General features: G+C 39.5%; 1 protein-coding gene across 1 annotated transcript in view; it reads right to left on the bottom strand.

Moving 5' to 3' along the window:
• KCNH7 (potassium voltage-gated channel subfamily H member 7) overlaps nt 1-23,420 on the bottom strand; it is a 355,108-nt gene that overhangs the window by 153,327 nt on the left and 178,361 nt on the right. Inside the window, exon 3 of the mRNA XM_032225757.1 lies at nt 12,156-12,311. Within this exon, the coding sequence (XP_032081648.1) occupies nt 12,156-12,311 (156 nt within the window). The remainder of the gene's footprint in view (nt 1-12,155; nt 12,312-23,420) is intronic.

Below are 23,420 nucleotides of genomic sequence, written 5' to 3'. Positions count from 1 at the left end.
TCAAAGGAATTATTTTCTTCTGTTTGCTTCTTCTGTTATTCCCTCCTGTGCCATCCCTACAGAGTGAGGGAGATGAATATTTCCCCAATTCTTCAAACGATAAAGTATGAAATATGCCTAAAAGGAATATTGTTTCTCAGCTGGATATGTTCAACACTTCAAAAATGATAAACCTGTCGTCACATTTTTTGATGTTTTGCAGATGGAAAGTAAATAGGAATATCTTTTCAACCCGTTTGCTGCATTTGTTTTGCAAAGGATTGCACCTATTTTGCAATTATTATTTTTTAAATTAATATCTTTTCATTTATATCCAGAAAACTTTTTATTATAGGTTGATCAGTATGATATATAGTTAAAGTAACTAAACTAAACCCCTATACAATATGGTTTGTGATGAAGTAATTACTGAATAAGGAATATTCAGGAATCTATGGAGTACTATCCTCCAAATTTTGAGAGAGAGAGAGAGGGGGGGGAGGGAGGGAGAGAAGGGAGGGAGGGAGGGAGAGAGAGAGAGAGAGAGGAAGAGAGAGAGAGAGAGAGAGACTGTGACTATATTAGGACAGTTGTCTGCTGCTTGAAATAAAACTTTTCATGTCCTTGGGTAACCGAGTATGTTGATATAACTTCTACACTATGGAGGATCTCTATGGAGATTCTCAGTCTTTCAGGTCATGGTTTTGTAGGAAGGTAGCACCCACTCTTCTCTTAGAAGAATGAAATATTCTAGGAAATATTAAAAAGGCAGAATATTATATTTCCCTAGATGAGAAATGGAGAAACATGTTTTTTTAAAGGCAGGAAGCAGACTCACTCTTAATAGCCCACATCCTCCTCAAGAGCCCACAGCAGATGTCAGCACTTAAGAGATAAAGATATAGCTAGGTCTATTCGTAAGCAAATACCCTAACCCAAGATCCAACAGAAGTAGGATTAGCCCTCAGCCATAATAGGAAATGCCCAAAGCCCCTTCATTACATCACCCAGCAAGATTCAACCAAGCCTAGGACTCAAGACTACCTACAAAGTTACCCTTGCATGACCTTATAGGAGTCTGACAACCAATCAGAATACATTTCTTTTACAGGAATGGGAAGCAAGTTTCTATGCCCAAGAGAGGGTGCGTACACACACACACACACACACACACACACACACACACACACACAACACACACACACCTACCTACCTCACCCATGTACTCGATTGCCCAAGACCTCAAACCATGTGGTCCTGTCCACCATTAAACCATCTTCCCAAACAGCTTCCATTGTTTCTAGTCTTTATTCCCACTTGGAACTGAACCCAGATGGACATTTCTTCCAACAGTTGTCCCAAAGGTGCTTCCCCCTCCCACCTCCCAACAGCAACTGGAATTTCTTTATTTTTCTTGCAGACATTTTGCTTCTCCTCTAAGAAGCTTCTATAGTTCTGACTAACTGGTGAGGAAGAAAAGATTTATTATTCTTTTCAGTCAGCCAGTCCCTAACTCTCAAAATATTAACGATTGACTGCTTGACTGACTGATTGACTGACTGACTGACTGACTGACTGACTGACTGACTGACTGCAAAGGGTATAATCTTCCCTTCCTTCTTAGAACTGTAGAAACTTCTAGGAGGAGAATTGAATGTCTTCAAGAAAAATCAAGAAAGCCAGTTGCCATTTGGGAAAAAAAGCACCTTTGGGACAACTTCTATACTTGGATCGCTGTTATACAATCAATACATTATTATGAACTGAAAAAAAATATTTGATTTTTTAAAAATTCTGCGTTTATTATCTTATAAATAATTCAAGGTGAACATACTTAATATTCCTTTCTCCTGCTGTCCACCCCATAATAGCAACCTTGTGAGGTTGGATGAACTGATAAAAAATGAATTTTATGCCCAAACCTGGATTAGAACTCACAGCCTCCTGGTTTCTAGGCCAGCACCTCTGGTTAAGGAAACATTGGCCACAGTGGGGTTTTTTTCCAGGAAACATTGGAACATTCTGCACAGTTTTATTTCAAACTTTACCAATCTGCCCTTCTGAAGGCAGTAAATCTGCAAAAGGAGATTAGTATCACGGTACATTGGATGTAATCTGGCCTTTTTTTCTGGGAAAAGTGCTGAAACATCTATCAACATGGACTGGAAGGAAACAGAACACTCTGGTGTTTTCCAGAACATTCCATCTCGCAATGATAACTGAGCACACCCTTACTTCTTTCGCATATTTTCTTTTAATCAGAATTGCTAAGGTTTGATCTTCAACGTAATGTTGTACATTGAAAAGTAAGGATTGACCCTGGTCCAATCTCCTAATTTGAAAAAAAAAAATGGTATATTTTAAAATATACATTTTCATTATACACATACTAAATAAAATCATTTATGGAAATCTTAGAATATGATTTTGCCTGCAATTATCACCAATGAAAATACAATATGAGTAAATACTAAATAGAAAATCCCATTAATATACTACAAGCACTTAACATCGTGTATAGAAGTATTACGTGATGAAATGTGCCAAATTCAAAATTGATCTTTATAGTTCTGATAGTATCAGTTGCAATTAAAATAGCAAAATAATTGGATCCTCACATATCTGGCACTAAAAAGGCAGATTGCATATATACTGTAGAAAGTGTTGCTGAACCCATTTTTAAACATTATAATCTTGCCTCAAGTGTGTAAAACACTCTTCCACATGTAGTATATGTGCATTTCAGACAGCCCCACACTGCTTGCGCGTTATACAGCTCTTCTGCAACTGCGTTGATTACCTTCTGACTCAGCTTCAGTCAAGAAGAAAAATGCTAAGATAACACTTTGGTGACCACATTTTGTTGGAGCTGCAAAACAGGCAGCTTCCCACTGATAAAGAACTTTCATTTCATCCCATTTCCCTAGCCCATCACTTTCCTTTTGCCTTCCTGAATCAAGGGCCTATGGCACTTAGAACTTTCACCAGGCATTTTTTTTCCCCTGCTGTAAAAAAATAGTGCTATGAAGTAACATAAGAATGGGTGGAGCACTGGCTGGAACCTGGTTTTTAATGCTAAGAATATTGCATTGGTTGATGTCAGAATATTCATGAACTGGCAGAGACATGGTAACAAGGTCAGCCAATGTATAGGCATGGCAACTGTGTCAGCCAATGGGAACTATTTGGTGACTGAGAGCCATGCCAGATGGCTCAGAGCCTGGGCGTGGTTTAGGCTTAGCTTAACTGCCCTGTATAGAGGAGGTTCTCTTTGTCTGTATTAAGCTCTGAACTGAAACCAAGCCTGTAACTACTACCACGTTGTGGAATCCACTATTGGTATTGTATATTACTCATGTGTTATTATGTACATATATGAAGAAGTTAATGAATTCTGCTGAATCAGTTATCTGTCGGTGCTTTTTGGATACGATTTCTGCAACAAATGCTGACAGTTGACCTATAGAGAAAATGGGCCATTGTAAGGAAGATAATATGAAGAATACTTGTGAGAAGCTTCTAAGGACTTCTGGGGAAATGATCACCAACACATTTCCACTACGACACCGTCTATTCTGCTTGGGAGCCTTGAAAATGGACCTGCTGAACCATTGGGTTTATCACTGAACATGTCCACTGACAAACCAAATCTAAATTTTCTGCTAGATTGTCCTAGAATTATATTTGTTCTTTCTGATGAACTGACAACATTTTTCGTGATAAAATGGAATCTGTGAACTTTTCCTGTGAAGTTTAATTGGATTGATGTCTTGTAAGTGACAGGTTCATGTTGTGTTACGAATCAACAGGATGCAAGAAAGTGTGTAAAATCTTGTCAATGTAATTTATTCACTAACAATAGATATGCTTGTGAATATGGAACACATCAATTGTGCCCATCCCACTTGATCAGTGTCTTGTTGGGAAAATGCGAAACAGATGGAGAAAATCATAGTGATTCTGCCTGTGTCACCGTACCCATTACTCATGCAGAGAGAACGGTCCGTAGAAAAATATTGCTGGAAAAAATCCCTCACACATGCACAAAAGGGGAGCACACATATGGTTTAATGAAAATGTGCAGAGACAGTTAAATAAAAGCAGGTTAGGAAGCTATTTCTAGCATAAGTGAACCATCAAACAGCATCTCTAGTGGGTGGGTATTTAATTCATCATTGTAATTCTAACTGATGGTGTGATGAGATAGAAGGATAGTCCCAATAATTGTTGCCTGTGAAGAAATAGCTTTTTACTAAGCCACGTCAAATAGCTTCTGATGGCACTTTTGAGGGATAAAATGAATACAGGATGTCTAATCTGAGTACAAAGTCAGGCATAGGAGAAATTGAAGGTAGAAGGATTGTGACTGGAAAAATTGAGCCATGTAACAGTCCTTATAGCTTTAAAGGATTAGAAAGAAATGGAGAAATCACTCAGAACCATGAGTGTAGGCAGATGATCCAACCACTTTAGATTTTACTTAACTAGTCACATAAAAAGAGCTTGCAGTATTTATGGAATCATTGCATCTTCACGTTAACCTGAGATAAAGGCTACATGGACACATACAGAGTGGGTTCTGGCAGGCACTACTGCCGGTTTGCTCATGTGCACGCTGCACACATGCACTTGATGTACAACTAAAATTGTTCTGCGCCTGCACAGAGCCGGAAACAAGATGGTGGTGCCTATGGCGCCACCCAGAGAATTGGTTCAGGGGCGTGGCAGGTCTGGGTCATTGCCGGTTCCAGCAACCCAGGCTGCCAAACCATAATCTTTTTGGCCGAACCAGTCCGAACCAGTATGAACCCACCACTGGACACATACTATAAAGCTAGGATTTTATTATGGTTTGCTAATTTGTTCCGCAGATAATTTGTTTTCTCCCTTTCTTCTACCAGGACCCAGATTCTGGACAGCACAAAAATCAAATAAAGAGTGAACTAGAAATAAGATGCAACAATAAAGTCTGTTGACACTATATCATAGATCATAAACCCGAAAGCCAGGGTTCAAAATGGCAGGAAGGCTAACTAGAACTCTGAGCCCCCAAAATACATTATAACTTTGAGTTATGAGAAAACCAGATTCAAATATATATCAGGCTAAGCTCCATGTTTCCTCTCGTGATACTGTACATAGTAGTTAACATTCAATGAATAATTGTAGTGATTCTGATGCACAGATCAATTGAGTGAAGTTATATTGAGACTGATAGTTCAGATTAGTGCATCGATGATGTTTTTATTAGTTCAGCAAGCAAGCAAGGCTTTTTTTTGATTTATGACCCACAACATTGAAGGAAGCTCTGCCTAAATCAGTGTTTCTCAACCTTGGCAGATTAAAAATGTGTGGACTCTTAACTCCCAGAATTCCTTCAGCTGGCATAGGATAAGGAAACCCTTACTTTGGGGTTTTTGTTGCTGAATTTCAGGAATGAGGTCTATTAAATATCAACAAAAGAGAATATTAAACATCAATTAATCCTCTCCCCATTGTGGGTGAGGGATAATTTGATGAGGGAATCACTCAGCACTGATGCTTGAGATGACAATAGAAAGGTCTTCAGATCCAATCAATGTTTTGAAACAATACTCAGAAATCTGAATATTTATGTAGCCTGCTCTATTAGCAGCGTTCCCTGGATGGATGGATGAATGGATGGATGGATGGATGGATGGGGCCTTACACCTGGAAATGGGGATAGGAAGAGCCCCTGAGGGAAGTTTGATTTTCCTGGGAGATATAGTCCCCAGGAGAGGGAGTAAGAGGAAGTTTCAGGGAGCTGAGGTAAAACAGGATTGAGAGGGAGGGGAAAGGAAAAACTGCTAGGAGAGACTGCCCTCCTTCAGAAAGAGACAGAGATTATGATATTACCACTCCAGGGAAAGAGTCTGCATCCTGCACCCTGGCTGCCATGAGAGGGAAACTGGATAGGCCTCTCACTGTGCCTGATGTTAACAATAGCATGTAGACATATATACCGCTTCACCCTCTCTAAGTGGTTTACAGAGTCAGCATCTTGCCCCCAACAATCTGTGTCCTCATTTTAGTGACCTCAGAAGGATGGAAGGCTGAGCCAACCTTGAGCTGCTCAGGATTGAACTCCTGGCAGTGGGCAGAGTCAGCCTGTAATACTGCATTCTAACCACTGCGCCACTATGGCTCATAATGAGACTTAGGGTTAATGAGACAACTGGATTGGTGAGGGGCCATTTGGCCAGAAAGGACAATTGTTGGGACATCTTGCTCACCGGTTCAATGTTTAATATTATTGTGATGCTTAATTTGATTTGATTTTTATCTTAACAGTCATTATTTTAATTAAAGCCTCCAAGGGGGGGATGTTGCTATGCCTGTACGAGGTAGGTTGATCACCTGGGAAAGGGCTTAGAAGGGCCCGATTGCCAGTGGGGGAAGTGCCACACATAGGATATCAGGAAGTTGAACTCTGCAACTCAAGTACCATAAAAAAAAATGAAGGAAACAAGTGCAAACCGTATTTCAGTAGACAGAATTACCTGATGAAGCTCCTCTTGAAAGGTTGTTACTATCTGAAATAAAAGTAAAACTACACTTACAGAGAGCATTTGATCACTTCTTTTAAATCATTAGGTTATTAAGATGACAGTTTGAGGTTAGTCTTTAAGGCATGAAACAGCAGAATACACACACAAGAACATCTGTCTCAATATGGCTATAGATCCACCAAATAGTGGCGTATTAGGTTGTTTTCAAAATCAAACAGCTGAGTGCTTTGCCAATTTCAGTGGGATGTAGAAATCCTCTGGACAGAAGAGAATGGTTGACAATGAAAGCCAAGTCATTTTGCCCAACCCCTTTCGCGCTGCTAGATCCAGAATCCAGATTGTACAGATCAGAAAAACTCTTGTTGCTAGGAATTATGTGTGAAAACAGTCACCATCATTATTTTGATTCAAACAAAGCTTTCTAAAAACTCTGTTGCTCAGAAGGGATGGCAAAATGACTCGAGATGAACTGGGAGAATAGCAGTATAGCAGAAATAAACATTGGGGTTGTCGAGGGGATGTAATTTCACTCAATTAATCTATGCGTCTGAATCACTGCAAATCATTTATTTGATGAGTGTTAACTAATAAGCCGCACTAGACTAGAACTGGGAGACTTAGTTTCAAATCGTCGGTCACATATTAAAATCAGTAGGTGATCAGTGTCACATAATTTCTCACACTAAACCATATGCAGCACTTGTATTATCTAAGGAAGAGGAGAAGGAGGTCTTTCAAACTGATAGCATATTTTGCACATTGGATAAGATTTAAGACTGTAGGATATCTAAGGATCACTTCTAGATTGTGTGGTAGAATCAGTAGATTTGGTGAGAGTTGAGCCATTCTTTTGCCCATCTCTTTAGGGCAAGAGTGTCAAACTCGTATAACACATTGTTGTCACGTGATATATCACAACTTTTTCCCCATTGCTCAAACGGGAGTGGGCTGGCCAGCATGATGTACACGGCCCACAAGTTTGAACACATCTGCTTTAGGACATATGGCCAGAGCCATGGTGAAAGGATGAAGGGTGACCTGTGATACTAGTTTGGGGCTCCAACAATGGGTCATGGCAGAGATTTAAGGCCCAGTCCAGCTCCATTGACAGTACTATGGTATGGCCTTAGTTCATGCTATGCAGGGAGATTATTTTTTTCTCCCCAGCTGGCTGGTGAATGATTAAAAGTAAAGGTAAAGGTTCCCCTCACACATAAGCGCTAGTAATTCCCAACTCTATGGGGCGGTGCTCATCTCAGTTTCAAAGCCGGAGAGCTAGCGCTGTCCAAAGACGTCTCTGTGGTCATGTGGCTGGCATCACTAAATACAAAAGGCACAGGGAACACTGTTACCTTTCCACCAAAGGTAATTCCTATTTTTCTACTTGCATTTTTACATGCTTTCGAACAGCTAGGTTGGCAGAAGCTGGGACAAGTAACAGGAGCATTAAAAAGGCATAAGTACTGTGGAAGAGATGCACAAAAGCCTTTTTGTAACCACTTTCTACAGTATATAAAGAAGGAAGATTTTATGTGTTGTGTTTGTTTTGAAAATAAAAAAAATATTTTAAAAAGGCATAAGTGAATGATAATGCAGCCACTAATAAAGTTGTCCCTGTAAAGAATTTGGATGCAGATCTTATCTTCTGTAACCAATAAAATTGGGGCCAATATTTTCACACTTGCTAGGAACTGTTTTATTTGCTGTAACCTTCTTTTGCTTCTGCTTCTTGGTCTAGTTTACAATATTCAACAGCACGGGATAAAAAGGGTTGGTGGAGATAGACAATCAATACATATCCAAAGGGTAACACCCGTCACATTACACTTACGGGTGGAGAACTGAGAACCTGAGGCATTCCTAACCAGACAGGCCTTTGAAACCAGATATACATTCCATTTTAGAATCAATCATAATATGAAGTGGAGGCAGATTAATTATTTACAGGTTATTTTGATGTAAAGCTTAGATCTGTAAGGTCAAGTCCTATGCTAAATAATAAAACAGACTAAGTAAGCAGAATATTAATAATATAATATTTTGCCACGTAAGGCTCACAAACGTTTTACAATATTCTGTTCTACACTTTTACATAACTTTTGAAGTAACTAATATTTTTTTTATTGTTCAAGTGTAATAGATTATAATGGCTGTTTAACACGGTTGTTTATGAATATGTTAACTGTATCATTGCAACACATTTCCCACACTTTTTTTTCTCTTCCAGAATTCTCTTTCTTACACAACGTATTCATAAGCTCTATATTCAAAAGTGAACAATACTTGAATTTAGAGGAGTTTTTTTTTCTGAGCAGGATTTGTGACTAAATAAACAAAGCAAAGATAGGAAGGAGCTAATCATGACTTCAGAAACATGTATCACTTGGCAATTGCCTTCCATCTTTCTCCAAGATTCTCCAGGAGTCGGTGTTTACTGCAGAGCATATGACTAAATAATTAATCACGTTCACTTTTTCAATCTGCAAATGGTAAATTTGAATATCTAAACACAGGTTTATCAAAATAAAGAATGTGATGAACTTCTGGAAAAGGAAATCCTTTTTTGTAATTTTGAGCCACAATTAAAGCAGCTCATCTAGGTACAGGCATCTGTACAGCGCTGCACAGTTTTGCGTGAGCCATGTGTAAATGTTGAAAAAAGAGGTGAAGCAAAAATAAATACATAAATAAAAGTAAATATATAGACAAAACCAAGACTGTAAATGGTGATATTATGAAGTAGTTTTCATGAAATTGTCAAAGGTTCATATTTTTGGTGAAAAACTATGATTTTTCTCTCAGTGACTTTTTGGTCTGGCATCCATTTTTAGTACATGGGTTATCTGGTTATAATTGCTTTTTGAGTTGTCAGACATTCTCCCTCCCCCAACTCTGCTTGGGAAACTTTCATTTGATATTTTTTGCAAGATCAAAGAATTATTGATCTGTGTTTATATATTACACAGGATACCAGTTAGTCTCTGCTTTCCTATACGTTTCACTAATGTTTTCCTCAAATATTGTCCCCCAACTGTATATTCAAAAGGAAGATATCATAATCAAGGTAGTCAGGGACAAAATTGACAGCAAGATTGGCCAGGCCATTTAATGACCATATCCTGACTAGCTGAAACTCTAGATCAGGGGTGTCCAACCATGGCAACTTTAACACTTGCGGACTTCAACTCCCAGAATTCCAGGAGATGAAGCCACAAGTCTTAATGTTTTCAATGTTGGACACTCTCCTCTAGATGGTTTAATAACTCTATTAGCTCATTGACTAGTAATCAGTGTTCTGGACTGTTGATTTTGGTGTCAGAGTAGTGCCTGAGGTTTTGTATAGCAACAGAAAAGTTAACTAGATAATTAAAAGCTAGTAAGGAAGTAGAGAATCTCCAAGATATGTTCCAGCTAGGAAATCTGGGGAACAAGAGAGCTTAAAAGGTTCAGATTTTATTACTGTATCAAATATGTGTCCTTGTATTCCTGCTCAAAGTTAAGAATCCAAAGGCTCATAAAACTGTTTCTATACTTTCGGACAAAAAAACCCAGGGCCAGAAATGTACAAGCTGAAAGCTATATTTAATGCTGCATATTTTAAGGGTGGCAAGACTGGGTTTTGCACAAAAATGGAAAAAATAAGGAGATTCCCCCCCGAAACAAGAAATAATAAATAAGATACTGACGTGTGCAGAGATGGACAGACTGACTCTAGAGCTCAAAGACAAGGGTGAGACAGAATATTACGAAATCTGGGACAAATGGTACAATGGTTAGAAATGAGGGAAAAAAAAAGGCCCAGGACAAGTTAAGATTGGAAAATATGGTATAAGAATGTGCGAAAGGTAGGAATTGAATATGTATGCTTAGTAATTACATAAAGAAAGGATCAATGGACAGGTAATCAGACTGTCTACATATACCTATATAATGGATATAAAATATAATTGTTGTAAGATCTAATTACTATATAGAAATGTTGCACTATCTCCAATGTTTTAATGTTGATCTAATAAAAAGCTTACAGTCCCCAGTTTCCTTTGGTCATCATCTGACTGTGGTCACTGAAAACTGATGGAACGGCTTTTGTCCATTTTGTTGCCATTTCCCCTAAATTAATGTATTTGTTGAAAGGTATGATTTTCCACACTCCCCCCATTTTTGTCTTAAAAGTAGTGATCTCCAGGTTCAGGCTACACCGAAGGGAATTCTAAATTGTATAAGATGTTTTGCTATACTCTAAATTTCTTGGTTCGCTAAGCTAAGACATTTATGTAATCCACACTATAGAGACCTGCTCCAGTAAGCAGAACAATGGAATTGCTATTTTAATTTCCTATTCCTGTCCCATAGCTCGTTCCAAATAGGTCTAGTACCTGATACACGGATATGTAATTCTGCTCCTTTTCTGTTCAAGGCAAAAGTCTTGAAATGTAGCCCTTATGGCACCTTACTTCCTTTTGGCTGGTTTCTTTTTCCTCCCTTTGTTCGTAATTTTTTTTAATCGGTTAACCTTTTATCACTTACTACCTCACTCCTTAAAAAAAAAAAAACACCATCTCCCACTGGAATCTGTGGAAATGCCAGTACACATTAATTCATTAGAAGGCATCAAGCTGCCTGTTTCTGGAATGGAGGATAGGAGGGAGATTCAGGATGCTAGGGGCTTTTTATTCTTTCCTTCCGAGTAGAACAGCAGCTCCAGGCAGATGGAAAATCTTTCCCGCTGATCCTCCCAAGTGAAAGATAAAACTGCGGTTATTTGAATCACATAATGAATGAATCTCTAGCAACAGAAGCCCACAGTCGGCAGTGCCTAGCCAGAAGCATAATATCTTGTGTTCCCAGAGGCTGGGTAGCAAAGAAGGCTTGTGACTGTTCTGGAATCACACAGAAATCAAATAGCACAACTAATATGATTGATTATAGACCAGGATATACCAAAGCATTATATCCCTAGGATAAGATATTTGGAGGGTTGTTCTTGCTTATATCAGTCACAAACTCCAGCTCTTCGCTCCCTCTTTTCACCCTGTCATATAGAATTTGGATATGAAAAAAAAAAAAACCTAGCTCTTTGGATGTTATGGCCATGCCTCTATCCCTCTGAATTGCATTTGGCAATTCAGTTGGGCTCTAATTTGGATTTTGTTTAATTTGGAGGCAAAGCTTCCCCCATTCTGAACTGGTTGGCACACATTTATCCCTGAATGGAATTCATTAAGCTATCATAAAAATGAACGCTGAAGCTTAAAATTACTGTATATGAATCTGTATGAAGGCATGTTTAATACTATTAAGATATTGGCAGTCATTTATATGTCAGTATAGACCATTAGGTCACAAAGAACAGCAACGGCTGAGCAATTAAACAATAATCGTTTTGAATTTATGGCACATATTTTTGAAGCGGAAATATAATAATTGAAGCTAGGAATTGTTAAGAAAAGTATCTGCTTCTCCATAAGCTATGCTCATTCCATTCCATAGATTTTCTTTCCAATGAACGTGCTATGATCATTACTCAATTCTAAAAGAATAACAAGAGTTGCAAGCCACCTTAGAGGTCTTCTAGTCCAACCCCCTGCTCAAGAATTCCACTTCTCTTACCCCAGCGATGCCCCTAATAAAGATACATATACTTACGGTTTGTAACTTTGGCTGTTAGTATCTGGCTGAATTTCTCTGGAGACTCCACATTTTCTTCATCAGTTACATATTCAAAGCTAATAATAAACATCATAGCCACTCCTTCTTGGTTTTTCACTGGGATGATGTGGGTGTTACAAATGAAGGTAGACCCTAGAAAGAAGAGGGAAAAACATCAACAAAAGTTTCTATGGAAATAATTCAGTTCCAATTACTTCCCTACAAGTGATTCCAAAATGGTCACCAATCGGAGAAATACAGGCACGCTTGTATATTTGTTTAGATGTGGGTCCCCTCTGACAATTCAAGCACAGTGAATTGGAGCACACATTCCAGAACATTTGCATTGTGGCTTCTCGCTCAATTGTGTTTTGTGCATCACAAAAGCTTTGGACCCGTGTAGAATCCCTCCAGGGAAGAAACTCAGCATCAACAACCAAGTGAAATGTATTCTATCTTTAGACCCATGCAAATGATTGAGAACTTTATTTATGGCAATGCCACAAATAAAGCCCTTTTGGTCCCTAAAGTACTGAGGCAGACATGGTTTTCCAAAGGATCATATGCGGTCATATGAAAGGTTTTTCCTGGTCATTTACACACAGATGTATATATGCACAGAACCTTCTGGGATTGCTGCCAAAATAAACCATGTTAGGAACTGGGTGTTGGATCCTGATAACCCTTCAGCCAAAGCCAGGATGGTCAAAATGTAAAACTGTATTCAATTAGATAGGTTAGGTTAGGTTTATTAGATTTATATGCTGTCCTTCTCCCAAGGACTCAGGGCGGCATACAACATTAAAAGAAACACATAAAACAAAAGTTAAAAAAATTAAATAGAATATCCCAAACCCAATTAAAATTGACAATGAAATATAAAGATAAAAGACAAGATAAAAACTGAAGTATTTGTTTGACAAGTATGCTCAATCCCAGGTGGTCATTCTCTTTCTCTGTGCAGACTCTAGAAAGAGTGCAGAGAAGAGCAACAAAGATGGTTAGGGGACTGGAGGCTAAAACTTATGAGGCACAGTTGCAGGAACTGGGTATGTCTAGTTTAATGAAAAGAAGGACTAGGGGAGACATGATAGCAGTGTTCAGTATCTCAGAGGTTGCCACAAAGAGGGAGTCAAACTATTCTCCAAAGCACCTGAGGGCAGAACAAGAAGCAATGGGTGGAAACTAATCAAGGAGAGAAGCAACTTAGAACTAATGATAAATTTCCTGACAGTTAGAACAATTAATCAGTGGAACAACTTGCCTCCAGAAGTTGTGAATGCTCCAGCACTGGAAGTTTTTAAGAAGACGTAACCATTTGTCTGAAGTGTTGTAGGGATTCCTGTCTAGGCAGGGGGTTGGACTAGAAAACCCCTCTCTCTCTCTCTCTCTCTCTCTCTCTCTCCTCTCTCTCTCCTCTCTCTCTCTCTCTCTCTCTCTCTCTCTCTCTCTCTCTCTCTCTCTCTCTCTCTCTCTCCTCTCCTCTCTCTCTCTCTCTCTCCCCACCCTCCCTCTCCCTCCCTCCCTCCCTCCCTCCCTCCCTCCATATAACGTAGACTGTTCTGGCTAGAAGCAGAAATGTAGGAACTTACAAATGCTGATTTATCTTCCATAAACTTCAGGCAAGTCCTAACTGAAGTTACTTAGCCCCCCCGACACCCCCCCTCTAAAAAAAACCCAGGCAGCAATCTTCCCAATGGCTCAGCAATCCGGTTTAAGTTGAGCTTTTGTTGGTGCAGCCTATGAAAGCAATGCCAGAGTTCCTGCCAGCGCATTCACTTCTCTCACACGGAAAACATGCAGAAAGCATCACAAAAATAGATGTAGGAAAATGCCCTTTGGTTTTCGAAGTCCAGCGCATACACTGAAGTCAGCAAAAAGGGCACTTTTCTGTACCATTTATATTTAGCTTGCTTTTTTTATATTTAGCTTTTAAAAATAGATACATAATCGACTGAAATCTGGTCCTCACCCCCCCCCCCCAGAATCTTCTACTTATTTAATTTACAGTACAGTAAATTTTAGGACTCCTCCTCTGTCTGGGAGTCTAGGTTGATTCTCGGAGTAAAAAACCAAACAGCTGTAAAGCCTAGGAATTACTATCATCAGAATAAACCTTAAAGCACTGCAACAAAACGAGCCAGATAGGCTGCTGTATGATGACATCCCATTAACCGCACTGGGAATCATCTACACTGTTGACTTGACCACTTTGTGCACTCAATCTACAGGACTGGGTTGGGTTCCAAAAGAACTACCTGCATTGTGGTGACCCATCCTGGATGTTAATTCCTCCAGGGGAGTCCTTTCTAATGATAGCTCCCAACGCCGTAGCCTGCTGGTTAGTCATCTGGCCAAAGGTCTTTTTCTGTGTGGTTCCTGAAATGTCAAGGGACCCTCTTTGGATCTGTAGTTGCTTTGACATTTCTCTGCTTTTAGGAAAGGGGTCAAGATAGACCTTTATTTTTAGCCTTTCAACCTGTCCTTCTTGGCTACTGCTCCTTGTCAATATTGGATTAGGCTCATACAGTATAATGGTCCTAAATGAATTTTTCATCCTTTTGTTTATGTTGCTCTTCCTATATTTAGTCATCTTGAGTGCCATACTTTGATGGGAGTTATAGTTCAATATATCTGCATGGTGTCAACTTGGGAAGACTGTGGCCCTCTTGCATACATCACAAAATGAAATTTATATTGTTTCTCCTGTTGTGTGTCATTTTACGACTGCCCAAGCCAACACATAAAGACTGACAGGTCTTGCCTCTCAAATGTTGTAGCTGCGGCTTCAATCCATTTAATAAAACAGTTAAGCGGTGACACTTGCCACGGTTTCCATGGGAACAAACAGGATGACTTTAGTAAACAGAAAATAAGCAATTTAAGACTCTTCCATCTGGGGTAAAAATAGAAGTGCTGCAGGCTGTGCGCTGAAATTGAGCCTGGTTAATCAGAGTATTGGAGAAGAGACTAGACAGATCCATTATGCTTTCAGTTAATTAAGAAAAATAAATATTGACTTGAAAGCGCAATTCCCTGATTTATTGGAAAAGGCAGTTGCACCACGTAGTTTGGAAATGTTTGACATCTTTTGCATCAGGTTTATAACATAGCGACATGCAGATTGCTTGGCCTCTGATGTCAGGGAGGGAGAGAGGGAGGGGAAAGGAAATGAAATACAGACCCAGAGCACAATGTAAACTCAGTTGCAATAGGCTTTGGAAATGGAGGACTTTGCACAAGCGTTCCAAGATTGGCACTATTTTGGCAGAAAGCCATTTTGGAAGCCTGGAGTTTTCCTCTTGGTTTTTAAATCCATGGCTAAATTTGGAAGGCAAAGCCACTCAAGCATGTTCTAATGTTTCTTCATCCCAGGGCTGATCTTTAGCTTCCTTCTGGACTATGCTATATGACTTCTGGAGTGTTGTTTATTGCAGCTGGTTATAGTTCAACACATCGGCCAGGTGTCAACTTGGAAAGGCTTATGCACAATCAAAAAAAGAGGAGAAAAGTTTGCATGAAAATTGTATATATTGACTCATCTGGCTTGATGTAAATGTAGGTTTGATGGCCATCACTGAAACGGGAAAACCAGATGGGCCTAAGACACTAGAAACACTGTGATCAATTATCCCATGTGTCTATATAGGCAACTTTAAGACTACTTTTGAACTAGGCACAGCATATCTGGCCTTTGAATTGAAGCCTTTGAACTATGGTGCAGGAGAAGACTCCTGCAGGTCCTTTGGACTGACGATCAAACCGGTTAGTCCTAGAGGAGATCAACCCTGACTGCTCTTTAGAAGGCCAGATCCTGAGGATGAAACTCAAGTACTTTGGCCACCTAATGAGAAGGAAGGACCCACTGGAGAAGAGCCTCATGCTGGGAAAGATTGAGGACAAAAGAAGAATGGGACGACAGAGAATGAGGTGGCTGGATGGAGTCACCAAAGCAGTAGGTGAGAGCTTAAATGGACTCCAGAGGATGGTAGAGGACAGGAAGGCCTGGAGGAATGTTGTCCATGGGTCAGACATGACTTCGCAACTAACAATAATACGCATATCTGGGTTGCAAAATCCCAAGTGGCTCCCAGAAGGCTTACACGTTTCTGATGGAATGTTATCCCTTGAGTTGGGCTGGAAAGAACTATTTCCTCAAAGGGACAGAATTATCCTTTGGCACAGGCTACGGCCCCACCTAGCGTCCACAGTTCTGCAAATGGGATGTTTTAAAGCAGTGATGGGCAACCTTTTTGGCGTGGTGTGTCAAAATCGGCAAAAAATCGAGCATAACTCGCGTTGTGTGTCACTTCGACAAAAACATAATTTTGCGCAATTTATAGTTTAAACTACAAAATATATAATTGCAATATAATTGTATTTAATAAACCAAAAACAAATTATTTAACATAGCTGCTTAGTAACTTCTTTGTTCATCAGTCGATTTCGTATGTTGCCCTTGATATTATTATCAGTATCACTTACCAACGGTCCTGCTTAGCAACCAAAATGTTGGCTCAGAAACTCTGGCATTGAAGCGTGCAGTCTTAAAGCTGTCAGTTACAAGAACCTTGCACCCCTAACCCTTTAGGAAAAAAAAACCCCAGGGGTCTTCAAACCTGACAGCTTTAAGCCTTGTGGACTTCAACTCTTCAACTAAAAGAGAGACTGATAAATATTAAAAAAAATAAAACCAAAAAGCAGCTACTGCAGTGGCTTAGAATTTTACTCAATTACTGTTGAGCCCATGGAAAGTTCTGCAGCCCCAGGAGCAAAGGAAGGGGGATGGAGAGAGAGAGATTGGCTGTTTGGGGTGCTTGAAACCACCTGGCCCTCCCCAAAGGAAACCCTCATTTGCAGGATGAGCCTCGACTGGCTCTGCCCAGCGGGGTTACCCCAAGCGCCATTGGGCAGCGACGGATGCTTATCCTTTTTCCTTCGGCTGCTTCAGCTGGGACTTCAGACACCCCAAGGGAGGGACTTTATCGGGCCTCCCCCTCCCCACCCTTTGAATGAAGGTGTGATATGGCTCCTCCATCCCTGCTCTTTAACCCAGCCAGAATTACAGGAGGGCTGCCCCCGTTCTGCTTTCCGGGGTGGATCTTAGCCGAGGGACACCAAGACCCCAGAATGGGTGGGGGGTGGGGGAAGAGCTTCTTGACGGAGGCCACGATCGACTTTTGGAAGTTGTGTTTTCGTAAAATAAGATTAACCTTTGGATGTGTTTGTTCGCCTCGGCCAGCGGCGTTTTCTCCCACTTAATCCCGGCGGATCCTGATATCTGAGCTGGAAAACTGCAACCCCCCGGAAATGATGACGCCCCGCTGAGTAGCTGGGACTTGCAGAAAAAGGCTGCAGAGAGAGAAACGTTCGATCCGTAATCCGTCTGTGGGGGGCGCTGGGGACAGGCCGGGCCCCTTCTTCCCACCTCTATCCCCCCCCACTCTTGAGGGACAAGCCCTTTCCCCTGTCCCAACGGTGGAATTTGAGGCTACCTCTGCTTTCCCTCTCCCTCCCTCAGTTGTGCGGCAGCGGCAGCTCTCAGCCTGGGCGGCAGCGTCACGCAGGCTGTGGAAGGAGGAGGAGGAGGAGGAGGAGGAGGGAACCAACCAAAGAGAGGCTTTTACCGAGTCTGCGCCCCACAGCCAGGACCGTCCTGGCGCCTCAAGCCGCGTTTCTTCCTGCAAAGCCCTTCTGGCGTCAAGCGAACTCTCGGGTTGCCCGAAGGGCTTTGCAGGAAGAAACGTGGCTTGAGGCGCAAGGACGATCCTGGCTGTGGGGCGCAGACCCGGTAAAAGCCTCTCTTTGGTTGGTTCCCTCCTCCTCCTCCTCCTCCTCCTCCTTCCACAGCCTGCGTGACGCTGCCGCCCAGGCTGAGAGCTGCCGCTGAAACAAGTTTGGGGAGCATGTGCGTGTCACCCGAAATGGCTACGCGTGTCAGCACTGACACGCGTGTCATAGGTTCGCCATCACTGTTTTAAAGTAATGGAAGGGAAAAATGAATTAATATATGAATTTGGCATCAGCATGTTACCTATATGGAATTCATTATGTAGAAATCCTGCAGTTAAAGTAATGCACTGCTTACATTCCTCCTTGTTTTCCTTCTCATGATTTGAACATTTTAAGGATTTCAATGTCCACTTCTAAAGTTAAAGCTTTTAACTAAAGTCTGAATTACCCTTGGCTTATCTTGCATTATGCTATATAACCTTAAATACATTCTTCCAAATTATTTCATCAAACCACAGATTTGCTAAAAAAAATAGCATTTTCAGCTTGCCACTATCTACATGACGGTCTAATGTCACAGCAATTTGTCTATGTTCCAACAGATGGTTTTATATGTGAAAATGAAAACGTTTTTTATAGTACAAGACCTTCAGGGTACCATAACTCCATTAATTTGAAACTGAACATGAATAATCCAGATTTACAGTTATCTAACTAACCAGGCACATGCAGAACTTTTAAAATTCAAATCAAACATCTGATTATGAGTATGAAACATCCTGTTTTGGGTAGTGTGCTTGGCACTCAAAAGAGGCTTTTGCATTCAGATTGGGCCATTGACCTCAGAACATGTTGCTTTTGGATTTGAAATAGTTTGAATACAAAACAATTTGCATGTCTGGATTATCTATGAAGAACTTCTGCTTGATGTCAGGCTTAGAGTCAAGCTCAGGATGTTTTGAAAAGATTCCAAAACACAATGAAAAATAAACCCATTGATCACCAGGGGTAGAATTCAGATGTAGGCATCATCAGAAATTATCTTCTTCTTAAGCCCAATACTGAAAAGGGGTTGACCATGGACTTTCTGATAATATCCCATACAAATACTAACCTGGGTTGAATGACTTAGCTTTTAGCAGATCATGAATAGCTGATTAGATGTAACCACATACTATGGCAAGATGTAGCAATGGCAAGAGCATTTAGGCTTATATTCAGCTTCATAATGCTTTACAGCCTTCTCTAATTGATTTACATAGTCAACCTATTACCCATAACAATCTGGGTCCTCATTTTACCATCCATGGATGGGTGAAAGGCTGAGTCAACCTTGAGCAGGTGAGAATCAAACTGCTGGCAGTTGGCAGAATTAGCCTGCAATGCTGCATTCTAACCACGACTCTTTTGTAAAAGTAAGTCCTATCTAATTTAGTGGAGTTTATTCTCAAGTAGAATTATGTATGAATGCCCTGACTGCAAAACTGGAATATATTCAGGGTCAAAAGGCAATGATGGAAAACTTGGATAAATGAATATTCTTTCCTTGTGACCAGAAAAAAGAGGATTTAATTATTTAAAAGTACACTCTGTAGGTAACAGAACCAGGACAAAGCAAACCTGTGTGCATGCAATGTGATAGAAACTGAGAATTGATTCCTGCTAAATAAGCTCATAAGTTCATAGTTTGCTTCATTATTGTTGTAGAAAGGAGGTGTTAGCTTGATACCGCAGATGTGCATTAAAAGTGGCATTTAGCACTTTGGTGCTTCAAACACTTGAAATATAATGTGAACAGACATTATAAAAATGTTTTTAAAATCCCAAGCTTTTACAAGAATGTGAGGTTTTGTATCATCAGAGATGGATAAATCCTCCCCATCCCAGCGGGCTTTCTAAAGAATGAAAAGAGAACATCAACAGTTTATTATATAGCCAATACCAACTTGAAATAAGGTATGGAAGCATCTTTAGAAGACTGAAGAATAAATAGGCAAAAACAGGCAAGATTGAAGCCCACAGTGATTTCCTCTTCAGCATCACATATTCTCTGTCATTTCCTACTACCCATCAGAGCCGAGGTGGCACAGTGGTTAGAGTGCAACACTGCAGGCTTCTTCAGCTGACTGCTAGCTGCAGTTCAGCAGTTCAAATATCACCGGCTCAAGGTTGACTCAGCCTTCCATCCTTCTGAGATGGGTAAAATGAGGACCCAGATTATTGGGGGCAAGATGCTGACTCTGTAAACCTCTTAAAGTGGGCTGTAAAAGCACTATGAAGCATATAATATAAGTCTAAATATTATTGCTAAGTGCTATAAAGAAGCAGATGATGAACAATAACAACAACACTTCTTCAAACCATCCCCTTTCTTCAAACCTATCCAACAAATCATTTCTACTAATCTGGCCTATGGGCATCATTGAGAACATTCTGTCATTTTCCAATTATCGCCTATACTGAGGTTTAATTTCAATAACGTAAGCGGATTTCATGAGCACATTCCCATTTAAGGTTGTTGATTAGTATTGATTGAAAGGGCCCCCAAAGCTGAGTCTTGCACAAACTTCACTAACAATTTGCTCTGTATCGCATTGTTCAATAAAGTACGGTGCTTTCTTTCTTTTCCTCTTAAACTTTCTTCATTAATGTTGCTCTCTTGTTCAATTCCCCAAATGGCATCTATCAAATCCATTGCTGAAATACTAGGTTATTTTCCTATAAACAGATATCAGACTTTGAATGGAGTTAAACTCAACTGAATCAAATATGGTACTGTAATCTTGCAACATTAAAGACTGGCAGCTCAAGAAAGGCATTATTCAAGTTCTGTAAGTAATGATGTCTGTCTGCTAACATAGCTTCTCAAGTCAAGGAATTTATCTTCCCACTTGCACTTCTTGTGCATCACAAAATGAGGTCAGTTTAGAGTCTATTAAATACTGTATATGGGGATGAAATTATGAGAAGAATGAAAGAAATTTGAAGTGTCTGAGCAATGGTCCAGATAATGAATGTGGGCTCCTTGATGTGCTCTGAGTTTGGTAGGTTTTTTTTTTGCAGATGTTTCATTACCAAACTAGGTAACATCATCAGTCCAAGGACTCCATTGTTGAACTCTAAGCTATAAATATTCTCTTTTATCAATACATTGAATGTTCCTTGTAATTAGAGAAACTATCCAAGAAATAATGGACATGGTAATAATAACATGTTTATAAACATGTTCAAATTAAGATCTTCCCATCATTGGCCCCTTTTATTTACAATATTAAGGCAAGTTTTGCGTGCATGAAACCATGTCTAAACACCTGCAAAGATTCAAATAATTTTTTTCTAGAATTTGCAAGAAAAAAAAAGTAAAAACAAAGCTCACAGTTAATTTATCCATTGTGAAAATCTGAAGAACCCTAAATCAACCGATTCAGAAAAATGGATAAAGATGAAAAAAAATGAATTTGTGCTATGATTATTTGTCCATTTAGTCTTTGCTGAACAGATTGCGAAGGGAGGAAACATATTTAGGAAAAAGAAAGGACAATAAAAGGATAGTGAGTTGTATATTAAAAATACCCATCCAACCAAGTCTATAAATAAATAGAAATAAGTACTTGCTTTATTTCAGTAATGATGTGGTCCAGTGCTTGGTCTTCCAAAGAAAAAAGGCCCTGCTTTTCCTTGTGATGCATCTTTAATACTGGAGATAGGCTATATAGCCTTTCAAGTAGGACAAGGAAGCTCAACCAATGACCCTAAGGTTCTGCTTTTCCAAATGAAGAGCACTGGCCTAATTTTCTGGTAAAGTTAGGTGAGACACATGTATGCTTTCTGTTCTGAGAAGGAACAGTCAGATAGCTCTGGATTAATTCAAACTCTTGTTGGTTTTGTGGCATTACAATTCACCTAACAAGCTGGGACTATTTTTTTTAATGCAATTTCTGAATCTTGCCAATGCCAACAATTAATTCATTCAATTCAATCTTTATTGATTAGCCCTTGGGCAGTGCAGAATGCCAGAAACAAATGACTAAAATTTGATAAAAATGGAATTGGAATAAAATACAATTTAAAATGGAATTGGAATAAAATGCAGTCTAAAATGAAATTGGAATAAGATACAATAATTTAAGATATAGAAAAAATATGATAAAAATTATATTTCAGTGTCACTCCTGCAATCTACCCCAATCAGTCCCACATATGCAGATCCCAGCCAAACAATTTTGCTTAAGTACTGTGCTGTGTTAAATGTTATTTTCAGATTCTGTCCACACATAAGGTAAGTTGTTCTGATATGGGAATCCCAATGGGTCATTCGTTTGGTATATAGACCGCCAACAATTAAGATAAAGAGCCTTTGGTCCAGAACCACTGCACTGCTTTGCAAAAGTCCTCATTATTTTCTCTAATCCATTTTAGGGGTCCAGCAGTTAACCTTTTAGTAATACATTGTATTCCCTTCTGCAGATTCTGCAGACTGGCATCAATATACTGCTTAATAAATATGGTATATGAGCTGTGCAATCTTAAAAAAAACATGTATGCCTTAAAATGAGTTAAATATATTGCAGGAGAGGAGGAGGAGGAGAATTCCTTCTATATAGGAATGCTTAAATTGTAAAGGGCATGCCTTGATGTAAATCTAAGGTAGGTTTTAATACTAATTAGAAATGATATAGATTTGTGCTGCATCCAAAATTTGGGTTTATCTCTAGAACTATATTTTATGAATTGATAGCACCTATACTGACCCTTGCATGGTTTATAGCAGGGGTCCCAAACTTGGGAACTTTAAGACTTGTGGACTTCAACTCCCAGAAAATAGCTATGCTGGCTGGAGAATTCTGGGAGTTGAAGTCCACAAGTCTTAAAGTTGCCAAGTTTGAAGACCTCTGGTTTATAGTTTTGACTTTTGTTCTGTACTGTCTTGATCAAATATTTTCATCTTAAAATTCAACATTAATATTTGAGTTTTCTTTAGAGAAAGGATATGAAATATTGCATACAGTAAGAGCCTAAGTTCTTAATTATATATTAGATATACAAGATTTTACAGTACTTGAGACCCATTGTTTACCCACTCGTACTGTTGTTATTATTATTTCTACTTTACTTCTTACTTTTTTAAATTTATACTCTTTTTATAGGTGCCAATCTCAGACATGCACAAAGAGCCTAATACAAATCCACCCACAGGAAATTCATGAAAAATGAAATAGAATCAACCGCTTAATCATGTCCATCAGAATAACCTGGGAAAGTACCTGCAAATATATCCGTAAAACAAAGTCCATTTAAAAAAGAAGAAGGAAGAATGGGGAGGCCGATTTGAATACCAATTTGAATGCATCTTAATTCACGTGCAATGGCTATAATAGGCAATCAGTTCCATTCAGGAATAATAACCTGAAAGAAAGTAATTGGTATAAAGAGTGATGAGGTCAGTGCTAGTAGTTATTTGCCTTTCTGTTTTTCAGCATACAGTTTGTCCCTCTGGAATCAATTATTTCTCCATCAATTAAATGAAAG

Source organism: Thamnophis elegans, chromosome 1 (assembly GCF_009769535.1).
Source record: "Thamnophis elegans isolate rThaEle1 chromosome 1, rThaEle1.pri, whole genome shotgun sequence".
In the NCBI taxonomy this organism is placed as follows: Eukaryota; Metazoa; Chordata; class Lepidosauria; order Squamata; family Colubridae; genus Thamnophis; species Thamnophis elegans.
This window is presented reverse-complemented; position numbering and strand designations above follow the sequence as displayed.